This window comes from Gigantopelta aegis, chromosome 11, assembly GCF_016097555.1.
Source record: "Gigantopelta aegis isolate Gae_Host chromosome 11, Gae_host_genome, whole genome shotgun sequence".
NCBI lineage: Eukaryota > Metazoa > Mollusca > Gastropoda > Neomphalida > Peltospiridae > Gigantopelta > Gigantopelta aegis.
Genome location: NC_054709.1, coordinates 11,477,405 through 11,489,860, shown reverse-complemented (window position 1 = coordinate 11,489,860; position 12,456 = coordinate 11,477,405). Strand labels below are relative to the sequence as shown.

The following is a 12,456-nucleotide window of genomic DNA, read 5'->3' as shown; positions in this document are numbered from 1 at the left end:
ATTCCTAATGTTGAAATTAGTCATATTTTATTTTATTTTAAGTTTATACAGCTCCGGCATATAGACACAGGTACTCTCATGCACACACACATGAATATTTGCACAAACACACACACACAGAGGCAGACACACACAGAGACAGGTGCGCATGCGCACGCACACACACACACACACAAATACACATTGAAATACTTAATATGTATGTAATGAAAGTGTTTTTAGAAAATTGTTACAGAAATAATTGTGAATATTTTTATTTTCTTGTATTATAGCCTGGGTATTTTTAGTTGGTAAATTTATAATACAATTGATTTGTTTCCAAATATACTTTTATTTTGTTTCTACAATGTAACATTGTGAGATGGTGATTAAATATCTTAAGATAATGCACGTGTTTGTTTTAATTAAACATGCAGTCTTGGTACGAGATGACTTTATACGCTACTTCCAGTCAATCCACTTCATCAGTGGGGGTATGTTGAACTTCACAATGTTAGTGTTAATTTACACTTCATTGGTAGTGTCATGTTGAACTTCATATAGTGTTAATTTCCACTTCAAAGGTGGTGTCATGTTGAACTTCACATTGTTAGTGTTAATTTCCACTTCATCAGTGGTGTCATGTTCAACTTCATATAGTGTTAATTTACACTTCAAAGGTGGTTTCGTGTTCAACTTCACATTGTTAGTGTTAATTTACACTTCATCGGTGGCATGCACTACAACAGCTTGTTCTGAATGTGCACGTAAAACCCTATAACCTGACCTGACCTTCATCGGTGGTGTCATGTTCAACTTCATATAGTGTTAATTTACACTTCATCGGTGGCATGCGCTACAACAGCTTGTTCTGAATGTGCACGTAAAACCCTATAACCTGACCTGACCTTCATCGGTGGTGTCATGTTCAACTTCATATAGTGTTAATTTACACTTCATTGTTAGTGTCATGTTTAACTTCATATAGAGTTAATTTACACTTCATTGATGATGTCATGTTGAACTTCACAATGTTAGTGTTAATTTACACCATCAGTTTTGTCATGTTGAACTTCAGATTGGTAGTGTTAATTTACACTTCATTAATGGTGTTATGTTGATTCTTTGTGTCTGTCATGTTAATTTCACTGCATTGATGTTGTCATGTTCAGTCTTCACATCGTTCATGTTAATTTGCACTTCAAAAATGGTGTTATTTTGAAACCGTTTCAATTCATAAATAACGATGCTGAATCTTCATAAAGACGTGTTAATTTACACTTGATTAATGGTGTGATGTTGAATCTTTGTGTTTGCTGTGTTAATTCCACTTCATAAATGTTGAATCTTCATGTTAATTTACACTTCGTTAATGGTGTGATGTTGAATCGTCCACTTCATTAATGACGTAATATTTAATCATTGTTAATTCCACTTCATTAATGGTGGCTGTTGAATCATTGTGTTAATTTCACTTAATGAATGGTGTGCTGTTGAATCATTGTGTTACTTCCACTTCATTAATGGCGTAATGTTGAATCATTGTGTTACTTCCACTTCATTAATGGCGTAATGTTGAATCATTGTGTTAATTTCACTTCATGAATGGTGTGCTGTTGAATCCTTGTTACTTCCACTTCATTAATGGCGTAATGTTGAATCATTGTGTTAATTTCACTTCATGAATGGTGTGCTGTTGAATCATTGTGTTACTTCCACTTCATTAATGGCGTAATGTTGAATCATTGTGTTACTTCCACTTCATTAATGGCGTAATGTTGAATCATTGTGTTAATTTCACTTCATGAATGGTGTGCTGTTGAATCATTGTGTTACTTCCACTTCATTAATGGGACCAGCCTCGGTGGTGTCGTGGTTCGGCCATCGATCTACAGGCTTTTAGGTACTGGGTTCGGATCCCAGTCCAGGCATGGGATTTTAAATCCAGATACCGACTCTAAACCCTGAGTGAGTGCTCCGCAAGGCTCAATGAGTAGGTGTAAACCACTTGCACCGACCAGTGATCCATAACTCAATCTAATTAAAATTAGCTCCACTATTACATGTGGATCTAACAGCAGCCAGTTGTAGCTCATGTCCACCAATCAAAACCTTACTTGCAGAATCATGCCAGTGATTTAAAAATGATTTGAAAACATTCCGAATTATTCTGAGGGTATACGACATGATTAGTGTGAATTACAAATGCCTTAAAACATGTTTTATTTTATAAAATAAATAATTTTTAATGTAAAACTGAAGACTGGTTTAGTTGTTTTAGTTTTTTTATAAATAAATAAATAAATTTTAATGTAAAATTGAAGACCGATAACCCACCCCGAACATATTGGTATGGTTCGCTGTACTGCGGCCACTAAAATAGACTCGCCCGATATTTTTAGAATTTGTATGCTCCCAAATAACATTATAAAAGGCGAAGTGTGATTGGTCAATATTTAAATTATTATTTACAGATGAAATGTTACCTGGACATTGGGGACTACGCAGTGTTCTTAGTTTTAAATCACTGGCAGGATTCTGCAAGTAAGGTTTTGATTGGTGGACATGAGCTCCAACTGGCTGTCTTTAGATCCACATGTAATAGTGGAGCTAATTTTAATTAGATTGTCCATAACTGGTTTAACAAAGGCCATGGTTTGTGCTATCCTGCCTGTGGGAAACACAAATAAAAGATCCCTTGCTGCCTGTCATAAAAGAGTAGCCTATGTGGCGACAGCGGGTTTCCTCTAAAAAAAAGACAATGTCAGAATGACCATATGTTTGACGTCCAATAGCCGATGATAAGATAAAAAATCAATGTGCTCTAGTGGCGTCGTTAAATAAAACAAACTTTACTCTCTTTTGTTTTTTTCATTAATAGTGTGCTGTTGAATCATTGTATTAATTCCACTTCATTAATGGTGTGCTGTTGAATCATTGTATTAATTCCACTTCATTAATAGTGTGATGTTGAATCATTGTATTAATTCCACTTCATTTATGATGTGATGTTAATTCTTCATCAGGTTAATTCCACTTCCTTAATGGTGTGATGTTGAATCCTTCTCTTGTAACTATATATTAATTTACACTTCATTAATAGTGTGATGTTAAATCATTGTGTTAATTCCACTGTGATAGTGAATTGAAGCATGACCCAGGACAACTGTTGCTGCAATAGAAAACAAAATGAAAGTTAATTAATGTTGTACATACCTGTAGGTGAGAACATCATGAGTTATTTATCATATCAAACTGGAATAACATGTAATATCGATTAAAAATGTACAAGTGTCTGCTCCTAAGTGATGACCCGGTCACCACATCTATTTCTTCTAATGAAATCGGCATGATTGAAATTGTTCTGTGATGTATAAGTTAACCTGATACTAACTTTATTTGTGAAGCACGTTCTGTTAGTCATATTTCATAATGATGATCTGGTCTCCACAGTTCTCGTTCCAGCCAGTGCACCATGACTGGTATATCAAAGGCTGTGATATGTGCTATCCTGTCTGTAGGATGGTGCATATAAAAGACCCCTCGCTGCATTAGGAAAAATGTAGCGGGTTTCCTCTGATGTCTACGTGTCAGAATTAACAAATGTTTGACATCCAATAGCTGATGATTAATTAATCAATATGCTCCAGTGGTGTCGTTAAACAAAACAAACTTTTTGTTTTTGGTCTCCACAGCCAAACCATCCAATGAAGTAAGCACAATTGAAATTAATTTCTCTGTGGCATACAAGTTAACTTGATACTGTAATTATACTTGTTAATAAGGCTCCGTTAGAAACATTTATAACGGCTTCAAAATTAGAAGAACTTTAAAAGTTTTCACTAAACTAAACTAGTGAACTACAGTCTTTATATACAGTGAAACCCCTTAAAACGGGACCTTCATGAAAGCAGAATTCCTACAAAGACTAGGTGTTTACCATAAGTTTGTTATTGTTTATCGACCCCACTAGAGCACATTGATTTATTAATCATCGGCTATTGGATGTCAAACATATGGTCATTTTGACACAGTCATAGAGAGGAAACCCGCTACAGATTTTCCCTTTAGTAGCAAGGGATCTTTTATATATGCACCATCACACAGACAGGATAGCACATACCACGGCCTTTGATATACCAGTTATGGTGCACTCGCTGGAACAAGAAATAGCCCAATGAGTTCACCGACGGAGATCGATCCCAAACTGACCTCGTATCAAGCGAGCGCTTTACCACTGGGCTACACCCCGCCCCGCATGTTTACCATGGTCCGTTTTTCAATATCAGTAGGGGTCTACAGAAGAGAACCTCAAAACAAGATAACCCTTCTAAACTGGACTTTGTATCTGATTAGGGGTGGGACGTAGCCCAGTGGTGGTACCGGCATCGTGGTTAGGCCATCGGTCTACAGGTTGGTAGGTACTGGGTTCGGATCCCAATCGAGGCATGGGATTTTTAATCCAGATACCGACTCCAAACCCTGAGTGAGTGCTCCGCAAGGCTCAATGGGTAGGTGTGAAACCATTTGCACCGACCAGTGATCCATAACTGGTTCAACAAAGGCCATGGTTTGTGCTATCCTGCCTGTGGGAAGCACAAATAAAAGATCCCTTGCTGCCTGTCATAAAAGAGTAGCCTATGTGGCGACAGCGGGTGTCCTCTAAAAAACAGTGTCAGAATGACCATATGTTTGAGGTCCAATAGCCGATGATAAGATAAAAAATCAATGTGCTCTAGTGGCGTCGTTAAATAAAACAAACTTTACTTTACTTTATCCCAGTGGTAAAGCCCTTGCTTGATGTGCGGTTGGTTGGTTTAGGATATATCCCCATCGGATTGCTTGATGTGCCGATTGGGCTATTTTTCTTGTTCCAGCCAGTGCACCATGGCTGGTATATCAAAGGTCATGGTATGTGTGATCCTGTCAGGGATGGTGCACATAAAAGATCCCTTGCTACTAATGGAAAAGAGTAGCTCATGAAGTGGTGACAGCGGGTTTCCTCTCTTAATATCTGTGTGTCCGTAACCATATGTCCGACGCCATATAACCGTAAATAAAATGTGTTGAGTGCGTCGTTAAATAAAACATTTCCTTATTTCCATATAACCGTAAATAAAATGTGTTGAGTGCGTCGTTAAATAAAACATTTCCTTATTTCCATATAACCGTAAATAAAATGTGTTGAGTGTGTCGTTAAATAAAACATTTCCTTCCTTCCTTTCTGAGACTGTATGTCAGAATTACCAAATGTTTGACATCCAATAGCCAATGATTAATGTGCTCTAATGTTGTCGTTAAACAAAACTTTAACTTTTTATTTGATCATTTAAGCAAGGTTTTATATTGGGAAAGAATGTTGTATTTCATATTTCAGTGGCGGATCCAGAAAATCCATTTAGGAAGAGCTCCATTGACTTGAGGTGGAATGTCAATGGAACTTTGGGCGAGGTTTGGAGGGGATTGTAAAAAAAATGAAAATTAATATATAATAATATTATAACTGTCGCGCACACACACACCGGCTACGCCACTGGTTTAAAGTAGTTTCACTATATATAGTGAAACCAGATAGATATACATGTATATGTGCCGTCTCACAGACATAATACGGTAGTTGGAATCACAGGTATCCCCAAACAATGACTTCAGATATGTTATACTTACGTTATATAACATATGTAACTATAGTATTAGTACTTGGGGTTTATGTTTGGGGGGTATCTGTGGTTGGAATGGGAAATGCTTACGTCATGGAACACAGGAACTTGCAGAAAGCTACTTGTTTATCTGTCTCCGATGACGATGATGTTGATGGTCTTGCTGAATTCTTAAGTGTCGTCGTCGGAGTTGTTGTTGTTGTTGACTTTGGACGAGTTTTTCTCCAGTTTAACGTCTTCAATGACGACGACGCCAGCACCGGTACCACATTGTTGGCTGTCTGGCCTTGCATGACACCCAGACTAAAACTTTCTGTGTGTGAAATCACTGGCCGTGTCTGATTTACTCTCCATAGCGTTAGGGAGATGATGACCCAAAATGTCAGAAATGCAAGCTGGCGAAATGATGAAGGCATTGTCTGAAAATGTAGCAAAGAAAACGAATTTTTGTTAAAAAGTAACGTTTGTTTTATTTAAAGACGCCACTAGTCATTCTGACACTGGTTTTTTTTAGAGGAAACCCGCTGTCGCCACATAGCACTCACTCAGGGTTTGGAGTCGGGTATCTGGATTAAAAATCCCATGCCTCGACTGGGATCCGAACCCAGTACCTACCAGCCTGTAGACCGATGACCTAACCACGACGCCACCGAGGCCGGTCGAGTTTTTGTTAAAGGCGCAGACCCAAGTTTTATCCCATGAAAAAAAACACTGTGTTTGTTTAATCTACAAACCTGTAACGCATATGGATAAAGTTGTACTTGAATGAAACTAAAGTCTGTTAGGGTTACACAGGGAAAAACCAGAGACATCTATTGGTACCCCCCCCCCAAAAAAAAAAAGGAAAGAAAAAAAAGAAGCAGCTTTTAAATCCTTTTTAAATGAACCACCTCAGTGGGTCTATTCAGCTGATTGGGTTTTTTTCGCGTTCCAACCAGTGCACCACAACTGGACAAAGGCCGTGGTATGAAGGGCTAATATAATAATATTTCTTAATGTATTTCACACGCAATTCAATAAACAACAGACGAACGAGTATGAAGTGGAATTCATCCTCTAGCTCTCTTATATTACATAATGAACATATGCGATCATTTCTGCCCAGACCAGAATATTTTCCAGTTTCAACATTTAAACAATTCGATATTTGGTAAGAATACATCTATATTTGGCTAAAATAGGTTTCTGTAAATATGGCTGAAGCTGAAAGATATCCGTGGTATGTTTGTATAGTATACATTTTGATGAATTATTAAGTACAGCAGCTGTGTTTTGTATAAAGTTGTCTTGAAGACGTTGTTTAAGTTGATATAGGAAAGCATTTTCATTTGTGACATACTGAGCTTCCCATACATAAGAAAAACCATTTTCACATAGCAATTTGTTCACATGGTACAACCAGTTCATTTTACAATTGGGTTTACTCCGTAGTACTTTTTAGATCCATAAATTCCTTATAATAAGCTTAGAGTATACAATTATCGGTTTTTAATAACAACACCCAATATTTAATAATACTAATATTCCTTAAAATCAGTTGAGGGAAACGTCCAAGTTCATAATAAATCATAGCAGTAGAGGTAGATTTTCGCATACAAAGCAGTCTCTTTAGGAACTGTAAATAAACTTGCTCTATATCTGGTGAAAGAAAGAAAGAAATGTTTTATTTAACGACGCACTCAACACATTTTATTTACGGTTATATGGCGTCAGACATATGGTTAAGGACCACACAGATTTTGAGAGGAAACCCGCTGTCGCCACTACATGGGCTACTCTTCCGATTAGCAGCAAGGGATCTTTATTTGCGCTTCCTACAGGCAGGATAGCACAAACCATTGCCTTTGTTGAACCAGTTATGGATCACTAATCGGTGCAAGTGGTTTACGCCTATCCATTGAGCCTTGCGGAGCACTCACTCAGGGTTTGGAGTCGATATCTGGATTAAAAATCCCATGCCTCGACTGGGATCCGAACCCAGTACCTACCAGCTTGTAGACCGATGGCCGGTCTATATCTGGTGAAATACAAAAGCCCCAAACCTCACTAGAATAGCTCATAATAGGCTGCACGTAAATATCAAATAGTGAAAGTTTAGTTTCAATGTTTAGCATTAAGTCATTCATTTTCCTAGTTAACACGAAGGCTGTTTTCCTGGACTGACTGGCTAGAGATTTTTAAGAGTCCGTAAATTTAAAATTGTAGGAGAACTGAAGTCCAAGATAACAAAATTTGTCGACAATTTCTACTGAAAGAAAGAAATGTTTTATTTAACGACGCATTGTATTTACGGTTATATGGCGTCAGACATATGGTTAAGGACCACACATATATTGAGAGAGGAAACACGCTGTCACCACTTCATGGGCTACTCTATTCGATTAGCAGCAAGGGATCTGTTATATGCACCATTCCATAGACAGGATAGTACATACCACAGCCTGCACAGCCTGCACTGGCTGGAACGAGAAATAGCCTAATGGGCCCACTGACGGGGATCGATCCCAAACCGACCGCGCATCGAGCGAGCGCTGTACAACTGGGATACGTCTCGTCCCACAATTTCGACAGGTGAACCATTATAATACCACTGTTCGTTACATCCCCGTTTAAACATCACAGACTTTAGTTTCAATATATTATAAATTTATCCAGATTACTGTATTTTTTAGATTCACCAAACTTGTCCATTTTCACGGACTATAACTAGGGTCTGCGTCTTAAAAAATAATAATAATAAAAAAAGGAAAAAGAAAAACAACCTTGGATTAAAATATAGTTATAAATCCTCATATTTAAGTGACCATAACATTTGATACTGCACTGTGACATACACAAACCAAATTTATTTTCACTAGTTTTTGAAAACATTAATTAAGATTTATATAAATAAATACAAACTGCGATTGGGAACGGGTAATGAACGTGTCACTTGTTTTAAATAGAGTAGAAAGAAGTTTGTTTTGATTAACGACGCCAGTAGAGCACACTGATTTATTAATCATCAGCTATTAGATATCAAACATTTGGTCATTTCGACATAGTCTTAGAGAAGAAACCCGCTACATTTTTCAATTAGTAGCGAGGAATCTTTTAAGTGCACCATCCAACAGTCAGGTTAGCAATTACCATGGTCTTTGATATACCAGTCGTGGTGCACTGACTGGAACGAGAAATAGCCTAAGGGCCTATAGACGGGATCGATCCCAGACCGAACACGCATGAGGCGAACGCTTTACCACAGTGCTACATCCTGCCCTACTAAGAGTAGATTTACTTGTCATGTGAAAAATTAACAAGTCAACTATTTTTAGCCTAATAATTATATTTACTGTATGTGACAGAAAGAAAGAAAGAAATGTTTTATTTACGGTTATATGGCGTCAGACATATGGTTAAGGACCACACAGATTTTGAGAGGAAACCCGCTGTCGCCACTACATGGGCTACTCTTTCCGATTAGCAGCAAGGGATCTTTTATTTGCGCTTCCCACAGGCAGGATAGCACAAACCATGGCCTTTGTTGAACCAGTTATGGATCACTGGTCGGTGCAAGTAGTTTACACCTACCCATTGAGCCTTGCGGAGCACTCACTCAGGGTTTGGAGTCGGTATCTGGATTGAAAATCCCATGCCTCGACTGGGATCCGAACCCAGTACCTACCAGCCTGTAGACCGATGGCCTAACCACGACGCCACCAGGCCGGTATGTATGTGACAGAGACATCAAAAGTCCATTAATTTTGTGAGAATGGGCGAAATGACCTTACTGGAAGTTGCACCCCACCCCCAGTAAAACCCCGAAGCCGCTCCTTGTATTTCAGTGACCATATTAATCTTGACCGTAGCCCTCTGGAAAAGCGCTCGCCTGGTGTGGTCTAGGATCGTTCCCCGTCGGTGGACCCGTTGGACTATTTCTCGTCTAAGCCAGTGCACCACGACTGGTATATCAAAGACCGTGGTATGTGACATGTGATTATGTCTGTGGGATGGTGCATATATATCTATCTGGTTTCCTCTGAAAGACTATACGTCAAAAGTATAGGACCGAACCATCTCACCCATTCTCCATTTGGGTTTTCCCCGTCCCTACCAGTGCCCCATGACTGTTTTATCAAAGGTTGTGGTATGTGCTGCCCTGTATGTGGGGAAAATGCATATAAAAGATCCTTTGCTGCCAATGGAAAAATGTAGCACGTTTCCTCCAAGACTGTCAGAACACGGGTGGTCAGAATTACCAAATGTTTGACATCTAATAAGTGATGATTAATAAATCAATGTGCTCTAGTGGTGTCGCCATTAAATAAAAGCAAAAACTTCTCTTTTTTAATATGTTTAGACCTCACCTCCATTTCATTTTTTTCTGTAACAGGCTTGTAACCATTTAAGAGAAAAATACAACAAATACAACAAACAAAAACAAAACAAATAGCCACCCCTTGATTTTTTTGTGTAAGTACTAATATTTGCAAACTTACCTAAATCTAAATTCAATCCATTCCACTCCATATAATGGAAACCAAAACTCTCCTTCAATAATTCTAGATCCGTGCTTCAGTGTAGCCTACGTTAACGGTAAATCTCACTCTACCTATAAACCGCGTTTTAGTTGTTACCACGTGGATTAAATTATCACGAACTTTGTTTAAAACTCGTTTGATGAATTACAGCACTAAACAAAAAACCTACATTGGTCGCTATGGTGTGTGCTAAACTTTAAGATTGTCTCGACCTGTGTTGTAAAAATAAAGTCAGTATGTAATGTCAGGTTTAATAAAGGTTTTGGAAGGGCCCCGGGCAAAACATCGCCAAAACATCTTCTTTATACTTCACGACACGACAAACGACATAGTAGTTGTAATTTTTCATCTAAATATAGTTTAATAAAAAGGTGCATGCTTTATGATGTAGACTATAATTTTTTTTTATATAAAGTTAAAACAAAACAGAAATTGAGGGGGGGGGGGGGGGGGGGGGAGGGAGGATAGAAAAGGGGATAAAGTGCATCTTTGAATATTAAACATGCACATGAACAGACAAGAAATAACCTATCTTTTTGTCTTTTGTGCGCTATTTCAGGCGTCCAACTGTCTGTACCTTTTGTGTCGTCATTGCAGTTATATTGCAGTGTTTTATATACGACTGTATATATACTCTTCAAAAGAAGAAACGCAAAACCACATTGTCGTAACATTTGGAGAATTGATTTAATTATTGAATGGTGAGTCCGATAATTACCAAATGTTGCAGGATTGTTCACAATTCACTCTGTCCATTGTGAGTAAGTGATAGGACACACCACCAAGGTCAAGGTCATCTGGAGTCAATACCGGGTGTGGCCTCCGCGTGTGTTGACAACTGCCTGGCACCGCCTGCCCATTGAAGCAACCAGAGTACGGATGATGTCCCGGGGGATGGTGGCCCACTCGGCCTGCAAGGCTGCTGCCAGCTCGGGCAGGGTCTGGGGCTGTGGTTGTCGCTGTCGGAGGCGTCGGTCCAACTCGTCCCATAGATGCTCAATTGGGTTCAAATCCGGTGATATCGATGGCCAAGGAAGGACATTAATGTTGTTGTTCTGTAGGAAAGCCGTTGTGAGACGTGCTGTGTGAGGCCTGGCGTTGTCATATTGGAACACTGCGTTGGCGTTGGCCATAACTGGAACGATGTGTGGCCGGAGGATCTGGTCAATGTAGCCCTGTGCATTCAGGTTGCCCTGCACGTGGACCAGGTCAGTTCTGCCAGTGTGTGAGATGGCTGCCCACACCATGACACTACCCCCGCCGGATCTGTCCACTTCCTGCATGCAGTTTGCCGCATAACGTTCACCACGACGCCTATACACGCGACATCTTCCATCATGACGTCGGAGCAGAAATCGGGACTCGTCACTGAACCACACCTGTCTCCATCGCAGTTGAGGCCATTGTCGATGAATCTGGCACCACTGCAGTCGGAGTCGACGGTGTTGTGGTGTTAAGATGACACCTCGAACTGGACGTCTGGCACGAATTCCTACCTCACGTAGGCGGTTCCGTACGGTCTGGTCGGATATCCTGCGCAAACCTGGTATTGCTGCGGCTGTGGAGGTGGCAGTAGTCAATCGTTCCCGAAGGTGGCGTACCCGGATGTAGCGGTCCTGCCCGGGGGTAGTGACCCGTGGTCGACCGGATCTAGGGAGGTCACGTGTTGATCCATGTTGCTGGTAACGGTCCCACAGTCTGGAGATGGTGCTTGGGGACACATGGAATGCCCTGGCAACGGCCGTTCTGGATTCGCCTGCGTCTAGTCGGCCGATGGCATTGTTTCTCTGCGGTTCACTGAGACGTGGCATGTCCTGGATTGTCAACTGTCGGCCAGATACAGAGGCCAGGCAAGCGAACACCCTGCACTTTTATACTGTCGGTGTTCATGCTGCACGTGCAGACAACGCACGTGCAGTGGTGACATGGTTTGCACGTGGCTGCGTTTTTGCGAATATTCACATTTTGGAACTTTATTGTACAGTAGCTGCGTTTTATCGAATGTAACCGTGGGAATGTGTTTGGGACATGCAATGACCTTATATTCACAAAGCATGAACCGGTAGGAAACAAAATCGGAGTTATAACCCATGTCACGGTACATGCTCTTAATTTGTTTTCGCCTGTGGCGATTTTAATTGTGTTAGAGGGCCGTGTGCAGTTTATTGCCCGTAGCCCAGGTGGACAACTTGTTACGTAAGACTTCTGCGCGACCATCCTCGATTCTTGCGTTCCAATATGCACTTAGTCCCGCTGTGGAGGCCATGTGGCGAGTAGTTACGTAATACCTCTGCGAG

The 12,456-nt window shown here is 40.1% G+C and overlaps 1 protein-coding gene and 1 long non-coding RNA gene across 2 annotated transcripts; both read right to left on the bottom strand.

Annotated features, from left to right (window-relative positions):
* Positions 1 to 311: 311 nt before the first annotated feature.
* LOC121385423 lies at positions 312 to 1,958 on the bottom strand. Its single transcript, XR_005959542.1, has 2 exons — positions 772 to 1,958; positions 312 to 701 (listed from the first exon to the last, which is right to left on the bottom strand). It is a non-coding gene; the product is annotated as an uncharacterized LOC121385423 (long non-coding RNA).
* Positions 1,959 to 2,736: 778 nt separating this feature from the next.
* Positions 2,737 to 10,390, bottom strand: LOC121385604. The gene is made up of 3 exons (XM_041516343.1): positions 10,118 to 10,390; positions 5,730 to 6,058; positions 2,737 to 3,151 (listed from the first exon to the last, which is right to left on the bottom strand). The coding sequence occupies exons 2-3, from the start codon at positions 6,053 to 6,055 to the stop codon at positions 3,103 to 3,105; spliced, it is 375 nt and encodes a 124-aa protein (XP_041372277.1). The 5' UTR covers positions 6,056 to 6,058; positions 10,118 to 10,390; the 3' UTR covers positions 2,737 to 3,102.
* Positions 10,391 to 12,456: the final 2,066 nt, after the last annotated feature.

Coding starts and splice junctions, on each gene's coding strand:
- LOC121385604 (XM_041516343.1), bottom strand. CDS start 6,055: ATGCCTTCATCATTTCGCCAGCTTGCATTTCTGACATTTTGGGTCATC. Junction 3,152..5,729: donor AAGTTCCTGTGTTCCATGAC/GTAAGCATTTCC, acceptor TTTCTATTGCAG/CAACAGTTGTCCTGGGTCAT.